At 37.1% G+C, this 18,537-nt stretch overlaps 2 protein-coding genes across 2 annotated transcripts; both read right to left on the bottom strand.

Annotated features, from left to right (window-relative positions):
* Positions 1–8,799: 8,799 nt before the first annotated feature.
* On the bottom strand, positions 8,800–12,882 carry LOC126807670 (uncharacterized). The gene is made up of 7 exons (XM_050532419.1): positions 12,655–12,882; positions 12,164–12,209; positions 11,812–11,978; positions 11,449–11,509; positions 10,614–10,850; positions 9,638–9,751; positions 8,800–9,026 (listed from the first exon to the last, which is right to left on the bottom strand). Exons 1-7 carry the CDS (start codon positions 12,880–12,882, stop codon positions 8,800–8,802), a joined length of 1,080 nt encoding a protein of 359 aa, XP_050388376.1.
* A 569-nt stretch (positions 12,883–13,451) lies between these two features.
* LOC126831725 (peptidoglycan-recognition protein LB) lies at positions 13,452–17,985 on the bottom strand. The gene is made up of 8 exons (XM_050562375.1): positions 17,903–17,985; positions 17,033–17,246; positions 16,203–16,248; positions 15,688–15,854; positions 15,104–15,164; positions 14,771–14,992; positions 14,312–14,425; positions 13,452–13,684 (listed from the first exon to the last, which is right to left on the bottom strand). Exons 2-8 carry the CDS (start codon positions 17,243–17,245, stop codon positions 13,476–13,478), a joined length of 1,032 nt encoding a protein of 343 aa, XP_050418332.1. The 5' UTR covers position 17,246; positions 17,903–17,985; the 3' UTR covers positions 13,452–13,475.
* Between the last annotated feature and the right edge of the window lie 552 nt (positions 17,986–18,537).

Genomic DNA, 18,537 nt, shown 5'->3' with positions numbered 1-18,537 from the left:
GTGTGAGAAGTTTTGAGAAGTGTGCAGTAATGTTTGACGAATTCCAAGGCAAGTTTGTTGATTTCCAGTTGATATCCAATGAATTAATGAAATGAGGTTTTTTTGCACCGGGGTGAAGAAGGCGGTTATACGCCATATAGTGTGCTATGAGGGAAATTTTGCCATAAAGAAATTGAATTCTAACAGTTAAAGGAGCTAAATCGCTAATATTTTGGATCTAGAAATTGACAGAAATGGGTCGCAACGCATATAATAATGTAATATGAATGTATAATAACTAATTTAATTCAATCATTTCTGTTTTACTATAATTTCTAATCAGTTATGTTGGGCGAAATACGCCAGAAATCTCAATCGGATGGCAATCTTTAGCGTCTGGTTATTCCAATGTAAACCGACAGTATTTATTGCGCATGCTCTTCTGATAGGAATATGGCGTCGCCGTTTGACATGACTTGTAGAATATGCCTGACCTCGTTCATCGAGTCCCTTGTTACAAATGGCGCTGAAACGCATTATGGTACACGATTCATGTACCAATGATAAAATGTTTATTTTGAGTTAAATATTGGATATCAGAAGCCCATCTTTTCCCGGTAAGATCTCAACATCAATGTTGATTTGAATTGAAATATAATTCTTGTTTGCAATGTCGAAGAATTTGGATGATACTGAGTTAGAGACTTATCTTTTAAGGCTTCTTCTACGTGCATGCCGGGGGGGTGGATGGTTGAATGGTTAGCGTGCGCGCGCTGTATCATAAAGTCTGTCATTGAGTCGACTGGCGTGGTTTCGAATCCCCGGTTGTACGTGGCAAGGAGTAGGGTCGCCTGTCCAACCTCGTGGGTTTTCTCCGAGTCCTCCGGTTTCCTCCCACTGCTAAAGACCCCTACGCGCAAGCGAATTATGTAAATAAAATTAAACCATATGTTAGTCCCGAAATGACCTAGTTTGTGTCGAGTGAACGTTAAACCCCATTTCTCTCTCGCTCTCTACGTGCATGCCAATGTATACACCGTACCTCTAGATGCTGTTCCTTGCCAGATCCTTCGCACTAACCATGCCGGAAAATCCCTAGGAACGTTCTAGGCCAGCACATAGATCGAACACGGAACACCCTGTACCTCACTCACTTCGCGGCTCTTGGGTTCTCTAGTGTGCCTTTAAATATATGTAAACAATGAGGCGATTGACCACATGAATCACGACCGCCTTGTAACATGGTAATCATACAGATTGTTGTCGAAAGGCTAACACGTGGTTGTGAAAGATAATAATTTTCGCTAACAGAAGATGGATTTTCTCAACGAATATGAGATGCGGTATACAGGGACAAATCGATTCTAATTTGAAGTTTTATTAAATTCTAAATTAATAACGTTTAGCCTTTTTTTTTATCTTTTCAGAAAATTGAGTTAGGCCATTGATTTCATTTTCTGCACAACCAATTCATGCAATCAAAGAACTCTTTTGCCTGTAAAGTCCGAAATATAGTCACTGTCTGTGGAGATTTTTGATCGTTCGAAGGATAAAATGATATCCTTTCGCTCCCACGCCCGCGACAAAATATTCTTAGAATAACCCAAACGTATCATTTCACTACGTCATTTCCGTGTTTGCCGATTGAAAGAAGCTGATGCTCAAAGCTGTTTACTGTACAAAAACTATATGGATTTTGCGACTGAACGAATTTTACTTTATGGTGACATACACAATGCGTAGAAATTGTATGACAGAATTTTATTTATCTTAGCTTTCTGAATGTTTACCAAATCTCCGTATTTCAGGTACAGTTGGGACTAGAAATCCCCCGATACCTTAAGGGTCTGAATTTCCCACAATACATTGTATAGTGTTTCTGACTCAAGTCGAGGCGGACACGTGTTAACAGATAGCTAAGTCTGCATTGTATGATCTGTTATCGTTACTGACCGTTTGTTAACATGCAACAGAAGGTTGAAGCGAGTTACGTTGACCATCAGAAACTCTCCATGTGTGTGGCCATTGACGACATATTAAATAACACGATAATAGAACCAATAGCAACATGTGGTTCTGGTGTAATATCCAATATGTGGAAGTACTATCAACCTGAACTGAATAATGATCTAGAGCGACTGAGAACACAATTTGTTCGGTTTCACATTTTAGGACCTTTGTTTTCAGAATCTTAATTGTTCCTGCACTCTTAACCAACACGAACATTTATTTCGGTTTGTGCACGCCGGAAATTTCATTGCATAAACTTAAACTACAAGTCGAGATATAACGGAAAGAACATGATAGTGATCTTGATAAAACAATTAATACTATTTATACAAACAACACGATTTAGATATTAAACATTTTTTTATATCCAGGTTTCTATGATCTTCGTGCAAACTAATTCAGTATAGAAACGATTCACTTTAATGAAATACAAACAGCTAGCGCCAAAATGCAACAGAATGCCAGCGATCAGGAACAAAGAAAAATAGTTGCAGCTGTGGGTTTGCTTTTAATCTTACGCCGTATGAGTAGAAAGAGGTGGGAAAATAAGAGTGACTGAGCGAAATCGGGATTCGTCGCCGAGACACACAGGTTCTTTTTAACAATCTCGTTCCAGAATTATTAACGTCATGAAGCCGTGATAGTCGTCATTTTGTCTTCAAGCGGTAATTGGTTAATGAATTCTACAATCGGGCGAATGCTTTGGCGAACCGGATACGCGTCTAGGCGAATATAGACTTGGCGAATGATAATTCGGCCGAAAATATCAAACATGTTCGGCCAAATACAAATTCAGCATCCGGACTGTAAACACATGATTTGGCTAGTGTGTCCCCGGTTTAGGACACATTACCTCATTGCGCGATCGCTTCATGTTTGGAGTTTTCTCTAACAAATGCCAGAATTTCGGCCAATAATACTTGTTTTGTATGTGATGTATTTTCAACCTAGCAACCAAATATCAACTTTACATTTCTTCGAACAAAAGCAATTGACTGAGATCACATATCTTTGACCAATTCTATCTTTTTATTTAGAGTTCATGAAAAGAGTGGTAAAAATAGAAGGCCGCTCACAAGTTAAACGGTAGACACCACCTGGAGAACATATTTCATTCTAGGGTACAGATAGTAAAATCGGAGAGTTTAAAATCCAAGCCTAAGCACATTATGTTTTTGATATAAAACAGGATGCTGGTTAGTTTGAAAAGTTGGGGAGGGGTAATTAACGGTAATTTGAAATAAAACCGGACTGTTTTTTTAGGTGAAAATCGGTTTTACTTTTGAGGTTTGAATAACGAATTTTATTCTCAACGTTGGTAAGAGGAGATATCACGTGTTCACAAAAACATAACAAAGGCATCCCCATGTTTTTCTCTAAATAAAGGATTTGGACAATTACCTTCATAGATATATACCTTCCTAATAACCCGCAAGTATCTAGTAATCAGTAAGTTATAATATGAATTTAAATATATTTTAATAGATAAATCAGTGTTATGTCTGTTTTAAACCTGTAAATGATATGCACAATATTCACAGATTGCAGTAAATCTTTCTTGATTTATTTTGTTTTATATCTCAACTACCGTATTATTCTACCGTCATCAACAAATTGACCCTTTAAATCTTTTCATATGCACACAAAAAGGTTCAAGTATTAAAGAATTACAGTTGGCAAAGACGAACATTCTTTTGACAATTCTGTATTCAAGAATACAAACAAACAGCTTAATATTCGTTTTGGTCAATTAATGATTAAATGAAAACCTGTCCAAGCAGATCGCAAATGATGAATCCTATGTTCTGTCTATATTCCTTAAAGGCTTTATATCGTCACATCCGGAATATCAATGTTGATCAGAATTAGTGTCCAGGAAACTGTCCTACTAGAAATATTTTCAGATAAAGAAAAACAACTTTTTATTTCTGAAGTATAACAGTTCGTCTAGACCTTTTCAACAGTTTTATGGTCAAAATGCTTGATTCCGCCCCCGTGTTAATATTTCATTTAAAAATTCGAAGAAATGGTATTTTTAGATAAATGTGTTATAAAGAGATGATGTCTGCTACAAATTTATAAATGAGTTTTTGCGAGTATAGCAACAGTGAAAATCTTGAATTTCTCGTATTGGTTTTTGAATCAAAATTAGTTCTGAGAGTCGCTGGATTGATTTTACATAGGTCTTTGGCACATATTCAATATCGTTTTATATGGCATTGGTTTTTTTTAGCATTTTGGTTTGTTTTAGATATAGAATTTGATTCATCTAAAATATTGGAGATTGTGACGTAAAGTGGACCTACTCGGGATAAGTAGGTTGAAAAGAATAGATTAAAAACGTGCCGTGCATAATAGGTATACTTTAGAGGCGTTGCAGAATTGATTAATAGTCTTGTCAGTTTTTTATTCAGTGTTTAAAACATTTTGAGACACATTTGAAGTTAGTAGTATTTTAAAAAGCCCGTGCGATTGATCATAGGTCTGCATAAGATTACATAGCCTGTCAAATTGTCCCCGACGTTTTGTACACTGTCTGGACAATCCGTCACCCCCAAACCGCATCATTAAAATCTTAGGAATATTTCCCTACATGTACCGGTAGTTTACTCCTCTGGGTCTAAGGGCATTTCTTTATGGGGAATGTTATTAGTGTATGTGGGTTATCCTGATCGGCGTGTGTAAGCACTGCTTTCGTCAAAATAAAAAAAATACGCAACAAGTGATTTCCCTTGGTTGTCTATCCCATGAGGGTCTACGATACTCGGATGCTGACGACCCAGGTCACAGGAAGACCCCTTTCCATCATTTTACTTTCTTTGTAGAGAAACTTGAGATTATTCTTAAAATATATTTCCTCTTGGAAATTAGGTCATCTATTTGACCGGCTAAATAATTTGTTTTCTGAAGAGATATGTGTAATTACCAAAAGAATCAAATTATATAAATTCAACTTCTTGTGTGTGAGCTGCATGACGATGGATATGTTATTTTGTGTAATAAATATATATTTGCCGGTAGTTAGTTTTCCAATCGATGGTAAGTGTTTATGGTTTAAAGCAACTCTCATCCAACTAGAAAAATCAAACAAAAATATTAAAAAACACAAATGTTAGTTGCAGTAATTACTCGCCATCCATATATTTATGGTGCCTGCTATAATCTATTGTAATCGCCGTCTATGCTTTGCACATTTGGTGTTTCACACTATCTGCATGCCCTTGGTGTTTCGGTTAACTCACCCTAATTAGGGTTAAGAGTTGAAAGGAACGGCATGTTCAGATATAGATCAGTTAATTAAACTTCGAAGCAAACAGCATATATATATATATATATATATATATATATATATATATATATATATAGAAATTAGCTTATTAAAGATACATTATGGGAGATTTGATAAAGAGTTGGCAGTTCTCACTATAATAGTTAAAAACTAGATAATGGAAAGGAAATTTGCTGAAAATTTCAGTCGAATTGATCCACTCTGGACAGAGATTTTAGCGATCATCATTACTAAAGTCGGTACGATAAAAAAGTAGTCCCGATTATCCATTTCATGATTAAATCATGAATGAAAGTATAGCAGCAAATCGGGTCCTAATCCAATAAATATCGCAGGCTAGCGTTGACATCGAGAGTTGATTATGGTCTGGATAAGTTAATTACTGTCTAATTAATAATTTAGATAACATTTCAGGCCTAACAAAAGACCTGCAATGGGCAGATTTAGCTCTTGCATAATGTATGTTTAATATATAGTTAACAAACACATAAAAACTGAAGACAAAGCACAACAACATCAACACACAAATCTGGATCAGTGGCTGTTTTGTGTTGGTATCAAACAAACACCGCAATGAAGTTGTTGCTGACAACATAATAAGCATTATCTCTTACTTTCTAGATAGTTGACAGAACGTGGGTTGATCTATGGAGTTTTAATTAAGTACATAATGATAAAACATCATATTTACATTTAATCTAACCCAGTTTTCATAGACATACCGATTGTATAAGCACAAACAAAAGCGGGCTCAAAGATTGATTTCTCGGCTTAAACCCTTTCTTCATATAAGAATACAATAACGTAGAGTGACTTACTTTGCAGTGTATCTATAATTCATAACCTTATTGAAGTTAATGTGGTAATGTCGTATACGATGTTACAGTGAGGAGCTTTTGTCCCCCCCGTCTGTCTGTCGCCTTGACCGTTGCACATTTTGGAACACAATTACTTTGTTTCCAATTGAACCAGGCTAAACATAAGCAACATGATTGAATAATACTGTTGAACACAAAAACACGGGTTCTAATTAAGAGCGGGCGCGTGTGTGTGTTGGGGGGGGGGGGGGGCGGGGTAATATTTAATTGGACAATAAAAAATTTCTATACTATTTAGGAGTGTAAGAATATATCGTCCATGGAGCACAATCAGATATGTAAATACAGAACGACAAATAAGCGCAACGATGTGGATGAGAATCCATATACTTCGAGCTTTATGCTTTTCTGTTTACCAGACATGTAGAAAATTAACTCGTTAATAAAGCGAAGAATGAAATGTGTAAGTAAAGAAAAAAATAAATATCGAACCGACAATAAACAAACTTACTGCCTCTGCTTCTTGCACACGCAACCTGTTGACTGATATTTGCTACAAATAATACATAATTTACTTTCTTGATTTGAACTAAAGTTCCAAACAGTTATAATGCCCACACTTCTTTACGTCATTTTATTTATCAGATACTCTTACCATTAAAAGCATTTCCTATTTTTAGATGCATTAACCTATGTTTATTTTTAAAATCAAAATCATTACAGATCTAACGTATCACTGGATGTAAAGTTTAATACTCCAGCAACAAACTAAAAACTACCATAACATGAAAATAATCTCCTAGCAACGCCATTATTGAAGGGTAATTTTCTCAGTAAAACCAGACTGTCGCCGACCGGAAACCACTCAGTTGCTATCGGGAGTCTTTGATCTTGATTTTGTCAGGGCATGACCTTGGTACCACACATTTGACTATTGAGTTAATCATAGGTAGTAATTTCCAAAACACCAGTTTTAAAGCGATCCATCAATAAATTCGTGTTTCTAAACAGCAAACTCTCCTTTAAACGCGTGCAATTAAAATTTATTAGATAAAGAAACACATATCTTAGTAAACATCAGTGTTTTTGCTATATTCCAACATTTTGCTCATTTTCGAAGATTATGCAATCTTTCTTCCAATTGTAGAATTTTGATTGAAATGGTTGAGTATTTTGGTAAACATGTAAATGACACAATGACGTAACCAGGAAACCCATTTAAAGGAAAAATCGTAGTTAGTTCGTAAAATCTGACATCGCTGTATTACGTTGTGTTAGGCCGTTGGCAATTGGAATTTGAAGAAGAGTAGGTGCAAAGATATCACCCATCCCAATGCGCAATGTAACCAAGGACAAAAAGTCATTACTTAACACACTATTCCTTTACATTTTTCAATGAAATTTACAAAACCAATCTTAATTAATAAGGCCGTACACAAATGCCGAGTATTTTCTTCTACAATAATGTGAGAATTTATCTATTTTGCATATTGAATTTCACTTGCTACTTGGAGCATCATTAATGTATAGGACAATAGGTTTACGCTAACTGATTAACAACAAAACCATGTTTAGGAAATGTTTGCCAAATGTAATTATATATCTTTACTTCTGAGCCTTTAACCCTGTAGAAAATTTGTCAATTAAATTAAAGCACGATGTGTTAAAAGGCATGATTAATACCTTCAATTCCCAATCCTCCTTGTTTACGAAGCAAAAGGTTATGAGCAACAGCTAATGAAGAAATGCAAATTTAAAAGACTATCTTAGATATGTAAATAAGTGATCATGGGAAGCAAGGAAATCGATTAGTGACATTTAAGACGATATGCACATACGAATAATTATCTATGTTAGTGAAAGGTTTGATATTTAAAGGGTCATGGGTGCAGCATGTCTCCTTTACATCCATTAATTTCAAGGGGGCCACGGCTGTCCCCTTGGCCGTGGTATCCGGACATAATTCCCTTCACTTCATGGAGTACGTCCGTCTTCATTAGGACACACGGTTGGTGTAGATAAGTAAGACTAAGACGTTAGTTTTCTGCACCTACCATGCTAAGTAAAGCGGATGTATTCAGGAACGCGTCTGTATGAAAGAATATAACTTCCCTTCCGTTATATTTAGACATTACGAAGGAATCGCCAATTCTTTAATCTTCCTATCGCCGTTATGGTGATTATGCTAAACTGAAATACTGAATCATTTCGCAAGAACTCATTTTAAACAGTAATATCTCGACTATTTTGTCATTTAGGAGCTTGAATTTAGTCATGTTGGCGATACGAATGAATATGTAAGGTGTTACAACGTCTCGTCGCCATTTTGTCACATCCAACTTGAGGCTGCCCCCTTTCATATTAACTTATGAGGTCTAGTATATAATACTAGTCGATTGACCTACGCCTGATAGCACCCAAGACAGCAGACCAGTTGGAGCTTGCATAGACACGGATGTGGACCAACGCTGTCTTTGCACAGATTTAAAGTATTAGTCTGATTTAACCATACCTCCAGTTTACAGTAATTTAATTCTCGTCTGCAATGCAATGACCTGTCGATTGATCCGCACATCTTAATACATGACACCCTTTCGGTTTCATGCAAAATATAAGATGGACTTACATGTTTAAACGTTTAAAAATACTCATTTTGTAGCGTTTTTTGGTATAACTAATTAATTTATTTGTAAACGGAAAGATCTATTTCCCAATAACATGTACATTGGTCATGTAATGGGGCCATGTTCTAATAAGATGATAAAACGTTGTACCAGGACAAGCAGTAGCTCGAACGTCACGATGGCCTTTGATAATGTAATCTGATCTAATCATTCCATTTTTAACACCACAATCGATCAACTGTTTTAAGGCATTGATGGCTGCAGCATTCGGAACTCTGTTAGTGAAATCTCCGATTACACAAAATCCTAAAACAATACCAAATATCAATCAACTTGCACAGGACAATAAAATTCATTGGTTATAACTACTCATTTGAAATGGCTATTTTTACCATGGACCACTGGAAGTAATTCAGTAGAAAAATAAGGAAATAATGATCACCCTCAATCAATCTCAGTTGTAATTATTTTACAGCGCGGGGCTAGAGGATGGGGAAATTGACAGCATTCAGATTGCAGTATAGACGTGAAAATGTAAAGCTGGTGGGAGTTACTGTTAAATCTCTTCTGTTTATAAGAGTTGATAATTATTATGATGAAAGACCATGTCCTACTGCAATTCGTGGTTAGGGTTTTGCCCATCTAGTCTCTTTTGAAAGAAAGCAACGAAGACAGACGTTTGTTTTGGGGAGCTTTTGAAGTAAAGGGAAGTAACTACGGTTTACGTCCTCATATTCTAGGCATTGTACACGTCATTAATCTCAGTCCAATTCATAGGGCAGTAAATAAATAAATATTTTGTGTATATGTATCCTACCAAGAAAGCGTGATTTGCTATTCAAATTGAGCCACTGTATGAACGCCGGGGGAACTCTTTACACCAGGCCACTGAGCAGATCATACTAAGTGAAACGTACCTAATCCATCTGTATTATGATTCAATGTGTGAGCACCAATCCTTCCCCATCCATGACCCTCATACACATTGCCATCTTCACCAATCATAAACGTATAACCAAGATCAGACCAACCTATTTTAAAATCATTCTGATAAATTGACAGCTAAGAGATGTACAAAAGTATACACTTATTAATTGTATGATTTATAATTGACATAATATAATTTTATGTATCGTTTTTCAATAACTAATAAAGATAACTATGACCGAATAGTTGAACGATTTTCAACTGTATAAAGGCATAAACGACGCAAGCCTGAATCAAGAGGTTTGGGATGGCCAAGTGGTCTAGAGTGTTTACTCCGGGTAACTTGTCTGCGATATCACCCTTGGTGGAAGCGGAGGTTAAACACTAAAAACAACAAGAAGCCTCAATCATTGGGCCTGTACTATGTGAATTAAGTTCTACTCGTGTGGCCCACGGTAACATAAATTAACAAAGATGGAATACAGTATACCGATACGCAACGACACGGGCCTGCTGGTTTAACTGGAAGGGGTGTGTGCGTTGTATCATAAAGTCTGTCATTGAGTCAACTGGCGTGGTTTGGATTCCACGGTTGTACGTGACAATGAATAGGGTTTACTCTGGTTCCTCCGGTTACCTCTCACTGCTAAAGACCCCTACGCGCAAACGAATTATTGAGATAAAATTGAACCATATGTTAGTCCCGAAATGACCTAGTTTGTGTCGAGAGAACGTTAAACTCTCTCTCTCTCTCTCTCTCTCTCTCTCTCTCTCTCTCTCTCGTTTGACTGGAAGTGCTGTCGAGACATAAAGCAGCTGAAATGTGATTTTTGGCATGAGTGTAGGCTTGACATTTACCGAAATTCCAGGGAGGCCGTAACAATGCAGGGCTCAAGGTGTAAGTCAGTAGCGTGTGGGTGTGTGTACATGTGTGTGTCCACCACTACCACATGGTTGTGTTCTTACCATGACCGTCCATGTAGTAATTCTGAGCTCCGCGAACTAATCTGGCACAATCTGCTGTATGTGTGCACGGTGGAGAGGCACTATGGTGGACATACACAAACTGTGGTACAGCTGGCATTGGTTTGTCGGCATGTTTTGGTGCCCTCGCTCCCCATTGTGCCCGAGGAACAATGTGCGGACAGCCAGGTAGTTGTTGGGATGAATGTACCGAAGGCCTATTCGTGGTTGGGTTGTTCCCTGGAATGAAATAGGTTTTTAGAAAAAAAGTTACGTACATTAATATCATTATCAATGTCGTCGATTACAGATATTAGATGGAAAAAGCAGCCAACTTTGGTTTTGTGTTGTGTTTCATAAGAAATAATATAAGTTGATTCAAAATAAAGATCCAAAACAAAACCAAGAGTGTAAAATTAATGTATTTAGTAGGGTGTCGCTTTTCATTGCAAGAAGAACACACTACCCCCGAACGTTCAGATGCAAATCTGATTATAGTCAGATGTCCGTTATATATCTTTTTAAAGCGATTTTATTTTTGTAATTAGAATGCCATACATATACAAATACGAAACCAATTAAGCAACCCTCATACCATCCAATACTGAATAGTTTATAGTTTACAATTAGCAACCATTAAATAATAAACATTTGCCAATTGTTAAACACTACTAACTGGCAATTATTAAATCCCGAATTGGTGACACAGTAACGATAATAAAGACTCATGTTATATAAAGGATCATAAGAAGTGCTCCTTTTAAGTTTAAGTTTTATAAATGTGTGCGTATAACTGCCAATAGGGAACTTTGGTCATAAGGGTCTGTTTGGACCTTACCTGTTGTGCCGGTTGAACAAGAATCTTTAAATGTAAGCCATTTAGTAGCTGCCCAGCCGCTCTGTAATAATACAAATATTGCTAGTAATATTGATTTAATTATTTGCTAGACCTCGTCTGGAAATTGTTTATGCCGAAAATAGGTTGTGGGCGGTGTGATTGTTGGTATGTCTAGGTGCGCCAGCTAGATTGCTCCCGGCTTAGCTGTCTCGAGTTTATATATAATTCCCAATGACTTACTTGTTGTGAACTTCCCTTGGCTCAATCGGTAAAGGTGTATTAAGTCCCTGATTTGGTTTGCGGGATTAAACTTATTGATTAATTAGACTAATATTCCGTTTTCCCTTTAAAAAAAATGCTTACTGCATGGTCATAATCTACATGAGCCCATTCCAAACCACCACTAGTTGTTTTATCTCCACGATAAGGAAGACAGAAACCTGGTGATAAAGTTCCCAGAAGATGATGACCTGTTCCTGCTCCACTTCTGACATGAACACTCGTTGTAGCACACACACATCCGCTTGTTACTATAATACAAATATGAAACAAAATACTGTTATCTACGTAAACCCTTTCAAATACATTGCTTATTAAATATTCATTTGATACTTAGAAAGGGCATATTCCCTTTATGTTTAAGCACAATAATATAATTTTTGATTATTACTGTTGGGGATGCATATTTATTAAAATGAGAAGTAAGATTATAAACCTGTGCATGCTTTAAATTCAATCCATTTTGTAGCTGCCCAACCATCCTTTAAAAAACGAAAAAGAAGTTTTAAAGCACTTCTGAAAGAACACCGCGTGTTCATTGAAATCCTTTTATAATCAAGTGATGTTTTTGAACCATGGCTATACAATTGATTAATTTAGCTTAGAAAACAAGTTCTATAGGACCTCTGTATCCCATCAGATTCTGGCCCAGGAAGAAGACCTCGAACGCTACTCTTCTTGCTCTTCGTCTTGGGGACGACGCTCTTCGAAAAAAGCAAAAGGTTCCGCCAATTCATTTACTATCATCATGAAACTCGCTATGCCTGTTCATTAGACGATTGCGCATCGCTTACGTCACTATTCCAAGATGGCAGAAATGCGGTCATACTGGCTCGTACGTGTTTAAATAAAAGACATTTGCGATTGTGTTCTTGGCCAGTACTATTATCTCTGAACAAAATATTACAATATAATTATATATATTACCTGTCCGTTATATGTTACATGAGCCCATTCATAGCCATCTGCTGATAACTTGTTACCTCTGTATGTTAGACATTTAGTTTTCCTTAAACTACCCAGTATAGGATATTTCGTACCTGCTCCTGATCGTACATGTACATCAAGCGTTGCACATGCACAATTGGCAGCATAAGTAGGTTCAAAGTTTAAAAATATACTTCCGCAAAACAAAACAAATGTTAAAACCAACATTATGGCACTTGTTCTGTATAGTTGCTATCTTATCTATGGATATCTATCTAGAAAATCAGGTCTTATCAGTGGCAGGTGTGGTTTGAGACAGAACACATCCAAAGTCACATAATTACGTCAAGCTTGACAGAATCGTGAGCTGAACATGACAGCAAGCGAAAATTTCGAAGATATGCCGGTTCCTGCGAACTTGAAATTTCGCATTATTTGACGGGTTTCAAAATGGCGACCTTATTTATACACAACATAGACCTCGTTTTTTTCAGGTTTTTTACGGGCAACGGGCATTTTACGTCTCGCTTATCGCCAGTTGTTTGTTTAAAAGTCAATTCGCAAGGAAACAATTTGCTATAGTTTATCATGAGGTTAAGTGGTGTGGGGAAAGAATCGCTGATTTTGTACGACAAAAGTCAAATTTATCACGATTCGGAGATGAGGACTTTTATCCACTGAACTATCAATTTCCACGAAGTTACAATTTCCCTTTTAGTTTCCAGTTTGAATGCATCTTATAGTATTGGGAACTATGAACAAGTTTAACTTGATGTGTATATCAGGAACCAATCACATTTAAGTTTTAAACCAATTTATTTTTAATGTGCCTTATAATGTGGCCAGGTTTGAATAAGATCATAGAATTTTTGTCCAGGACAAGCAGTAGCTCGAACGTCACGATGGCCTTTGATGATGTAATCTGATGTAATCTTTCCATTTTTAACACCACAATCGATCAACTGTTTCACCGCATTTATAGCAGCAGCATTTGGTACTCGACTGGTAAAATCACCGATCACACAGAATCCTACAAAAACAAAAATGATTATGCTTACAGAAGCAATACTAATAGTAAGTACAAATGAACCACATCACTCATAAACAAACAGAAACTCAGAAGACAAACCGGCGGACAAGACGCATACTACACATACTAATTTGCAAGCAATAAAAGTATTAACAAATCAATTGAATGGATCTGGTGGCCCACCGTGAACTTCCCCGGCACGGTACTGTCCAAGGCATTCAGTAATACAGATTTCACTCAAAATGAAAATAAACGCACAACAGGGAGACGATCTACGAAATATTGTATTAAATTCTCAAACAACGTATTATTCTAACGCAACCTATGCCATGATCGGCATGATATTTTAACGGATTGTTTAGAATTAAAACCGATCAGTTCATAGAAAAGAGACAAAATACAATGTTCAAAATATACACTTGGATTTAATTACCGTTTCGGTTCTTTTATCCAAATTATAAAGGTATTTAAATAAAGTTTTTGGTATATTTTCATTTGACTCCAGTACAGAATGGATGGGAACCCCATTCACTTGTTATTTAATCGCAAAATGAACAGCTTCACGTTAATTTGAAAGGCTAATTTGTAAAATTATCCATACCATAAATACAAGTTACTTAAACATACCTAAACCATCTGAGTTATGGTGAAGTGTATGAGTTCCTATCTTTCCCCAACCATGTCCTTCATATACATTTCCATCTTCACCAATAACAAATGTATAACCAAGATCTGGCCAACCTATAAATAACATTATAATAACAGCATTAACACATTTACATTGAAAGACTAGGGGCGTCCTTTATATACTAGTACTTTACTACGATATTTAGTTTCAAGAAGTTATTTTACTGAATTATAATTGTTAAATGCAAGTGTAACAAATCGGTAAGATTCATACCCGAAGGGATACTTTTGAGCTTCTTGATTGCGCAATCAATAAACACCCGATCAACAGAATTCAACACGTTATTTTGACCTAAGTTAAAAAGGCTTAACGCCTTTACCTGCTTAAACAGTTCAAGTGTCTGGCAATTGTTTTACAAAATAACACGAGTTGGTGATATTGTTTTTAGTATACTTTACCATGTCCGTCCATGTGGTAATTTTGGTATTGTTTGACAATTGCGGTGCATCGTGTCTTTGTGGTACAAGCTGCTGAAGCACCATGGTGGATATAGACATTCTGTGGAACATGAGGCAGAGGCTGATCTGGATGCTTTGGAGCTCGTGCACCCCATTCAGCACGTGATACTATGTGAGGACATCCTGGTAGTTGCTGAACAGATGTTGAGCCAGTATGTGAACCTGTATATAAATGTAACTATTTAATTCTAAATATCTTGTAATGAAAGAATATTGGTAAATAAGAAACTTCTACTTGTTGAAAATAGCTAGTATAGATATATATGTGTATACCTGTGCCAGTAGTTGAGCAAGAGTCTTTAAAGGCTAACCAATTAGACGCAACCCATCCATCCTATAACATTTAACATTTTATGAAATAAACCATACAATAGGCTATATGAAAATCATGTATTCGATTAAACAAGATATATCTTCGATTTTTGAGCCCATACATGAAATGAAACGGGGTTTCGCGTCCTACTGTTCTGCACAGTCTGGGCCATTAAAGACAGGCGTATTCCATACAATGTGCTTTGAGGGGCATTCCCGCCTTAAAAACTAAGCCCCGTCCTTGCATGACACCCCATCATGCACCACTGGCAAGGGGGATACCGCGCCGGAAAATCCCGAGGAAATTTCTCGGCGAACAACGGGAGCGAATCCGAGACCTCTCAGTTAGCGAGCTAGCGCCGTACTCGCTGAGGCACCGTCCCCGTCCCCACCATAATAGACTCCGTTAAGAACGATAGTAAAAGCTTCATTGTTTAGTGTCACTGCGCAGCACCCCGTGTTTTATTTCGCGCACCATATAAATATATTATTACATTTCATTAAAATACAACATTTATAGCTTAATCTGTAACAAAAAGTCATACCGCGTGATCATAATCTACATGAGCCCAGCTCAAACCACCAACTGTCGAACGGTCTCCTTTAAAAGGGAGACAACTGCCAATAGCCATGGTTCCCAGAATGCCATGGCTTGTCCCAGCGCCACTTCTTACATGTACGTTACCTGTAGCGCATGCACATTTACTGGTCACTGTAGAAAAATGGCAAAAAGAAAGTAGTCATATATACGGTAACGGTATTACGAAATCTACTTTAATAATATGATAATTGTTTCTACCCTATAATGTAACGAAGTGCCATGGGGATGTTAGAATTCTATTGTTTTTAGTTCAACGGGCCAACTGGTTATCTCTTTAGTATTGTGTTGTTGGTTTTGGTCGCCGTTTGTAGTGGTTTATTTGCGTTTTTGGAGCTGTTCTATTGTGTTTAGTTCAATGGGCTGACTGGTTATCTCTTTAGTATTGTGTTTTGGGTTTTGGTCGCCGTTTGTAGTGGTTTATTTGCTTATTTGGGTTATATTATTGTATTTTTTACTTACATGTACAGGGTTGAAAAGTAAGCCAATTACTGGCAATCCAAGCATCCTTGAATATAAATAATATAATGCTTATCCTTCAATCAAATAAATATTGGCTGATCGCTATAACACAAAAACTGTCAGTATTATCGTCAGCCTGCAGTAACTTCTAGACACAAATCTGTCAGTATTGTCGTGTGCTCGCAGTAACCTTCAGACAGTGCCGGACTTACCCATAGGCTTGACTGGCTGGGGCACCGTAATCTTAAACATCCGTCATCAGTTTTGCTCAGCAGTGTTAAAAAAACCCACACTTTTATCTTTCCCTTAGTCCTGAGGATGGGGGTTGGGGGGGTAGGGGTAGCATAAGTATAATAGTCTAGGGCCTCTCTTGATCTAAATACGGCACTTCTACCTGACGCAAAACTGCCAGTAGTAACGTATGTTCGCTCAGGTGAGCTAACAAGTAGTTATGTATTTTGTTTTTCATTGGCTTGTGATTAGAATAAGCTCTATACGGTTACATTGCTAACATTGGTTTCTTTCGAAAGAGTAAGCGCAAGTCGGAATGTTTACAAATCTGTATACACATTCAGTTATATCCAAACATTGCTTTAACAGAAGGCATGTCGTCATCTCCAAAGTTTTAACTGCAATGACATGAATTGGGGTTAGGTCTCCTACTGTTCTACTCCGAACTGGGATAATGAAGACGGTCAAAGTTTTAACATATCAACACATAACATGCAATGAAATCTACAATTTTATTTTCGTATCAAATCAAAGAGCTCTAGACGACACATGTGATTGACCCGGAAGTAATATAACTACGTGTTCAGAAAATGACCTACCTGCCCATTATATGTAACGTGCGCCCATTGGAGACCCCCTGCTGCAACCTGATTCCCTTTGTAGGCCACACAATGTGATTTTGTAAGAGTTCCTAGAACGCTATGTGTGGTACCAGCACCGTCTCTAGCATGAACATCGCCTGTAGCACAAGCACAGTTTTCCCCCACTGATATACCAACACATAATGCCGATATTACAACCACCAAAATCATACTATTAAAACCATATAATAGAATATATTAATAGAGCTTAGTTTATATTTTAGAGTAATGTGTAGAGGATGTGAATTCATGGTGTATGGTAACAATAGATCGAGGATTGTTGTATTTTACTGTCATATTTGCATATAATGTCCAATATTTAATTTTGTCTCCAATAAACAGCCACTTGTGGAATGATTTGTTTAGAATAACTGACACCGAATTTTTCTGTGTGGTTTCCCCTTGACAGTGGTGTTGGACAGAGGGCCTGGCAAAGGACCAATGTTTTTTCGTTCGGTTGGGACGAAACACCTAGGTTCTGTATACACGTTGGCGTGCACGTAAAAGAACCCTTGACAGGAAATAAGAGTAGGCCGTAGTGCCGCTATCCGGGCAAAATTTCCATCAAACCACACTGCTTGACCCGTGCCAATAGTCATGCAGAAAAGTGGTACGTTAAATCTCATTTTTTCATTTCATTTGTCACACATCAATAATAATAATGATTGTTTTGGAAGAAACACTGTCTTATACAACAGATCTCACTTCAAAAAAACCTCGTATCTGGACATAACCCACACAACAATTCGTGGACATTGGCAATTAAAGATTTTCGGTTTGCTTTTTGCTTTTTGCGGGGTTTTTTTATGCAAAGATAAATAAACTTACCTTTAATCTAGACTTTCTTGGACAGAACAAAAGAAAGTAGATCAGTTATTCCCTGATTATCTTATCACTTTACCTATCCTGGGTTTCATGACCACGTGACTAGGCAACATTGAAATTTAACAGTGATGACGTGAACAACTTCTAAGAAATAGAACAGAGGTTATTGATAAATAATTTTATCTAAAGGTTATCTCTGCTCAGATAATGCATGTGTCATGAACGACACACAGGCTTCCTCATACCACTTGTCGTTGTAATATTGGTATTAAACCAATAGGCTGGCAACTCCTCTGGTGGCCTTTGGCCTTAGTGTCATCTTAAACCGGATAGCTTCGGCATCTCAAATTCTGGTCCTGGTTGTGACTAGTCTCATGCACACCTTCTGTACAAACCCCTTTGTGCACTTACGTTTATAATTGTGTTTTACGGCCCCGGAATATGCCCGCCGTCTTCATCAGCCTGGTTGGAGCGGGAAGTCGGACGTTAACCCCATTTCATTCGTTAATATACCCTCAACTGAAACAAGTATGTCTTCAGATTCAATTTCGATTATCTCAATCCTTCATTTCGATATGATCGATAGATACTACTATTCATTGTATATCAACTCGTGAAATTTCAAAATATTAATAGAA

This window comes from Patella vulgata, chromosome 9, assembly GCF_932274485.2.
Source record: "Patella vulgata chromosome 9, xgPatVulg1.2, whole genome shotgun sequence".
In the NCBI taxonomy this organism is placed as follows: domain Eukaryota; kingdom Metazoa; phylum Mollusca; class Gastropoda; family Patellidae; genus Patella; species Patella vulgata.
The sequence above is the reverse complement of the archived record's forward strand: the minus strand, read 5'-3'. Positions and strand labels throughout refer to the sequence as shown.

Bases quoted from the DNA above. Each gene is read 5' to 3' on its own strand.
- LOC126807670 (XM_050532419.1), bottom strand. From the start codon at position 12,882: ATGTTGGTTTTAACATTTGTTTTGTTTTGCGGAAGTATATTTTTAAAC. The intron at 12,210-12,654 runs GTAATATATATA...CGTTTTTTAAAG, and splicing joins ATGTAACATATAACGGACAG to GATGGTTGGGCAGCTACAAA. The intron at 11,979-12,163 runs GTTTATAATCTT...TTTGTATTATAG, and splicing joins TGAATTTAAAGCATGCACAG to TAACAAGCGGATGTGTGTGT.
- LOC126831725 (XM_050562375.1), bottom strand. From the start codon at position 17,245: ATGATTTTGGTGGTTGTAATATCGGCATTATGTGTTGGTATATCAGTG. The intron at 14,993-15,103 runs GTATACACATAT...ATTTATATACAG, and splicing joins TTGCTCAACTACTGGCACAG to GTTCACATACTGGCTCAACA. The intron at 14,426-14,770 runs GTAAAGTATACT...TGTTATTTATAG, and splicing joins TTACCACATGGACGGACATG to GTTGGCCAGATCTTGGTTAT.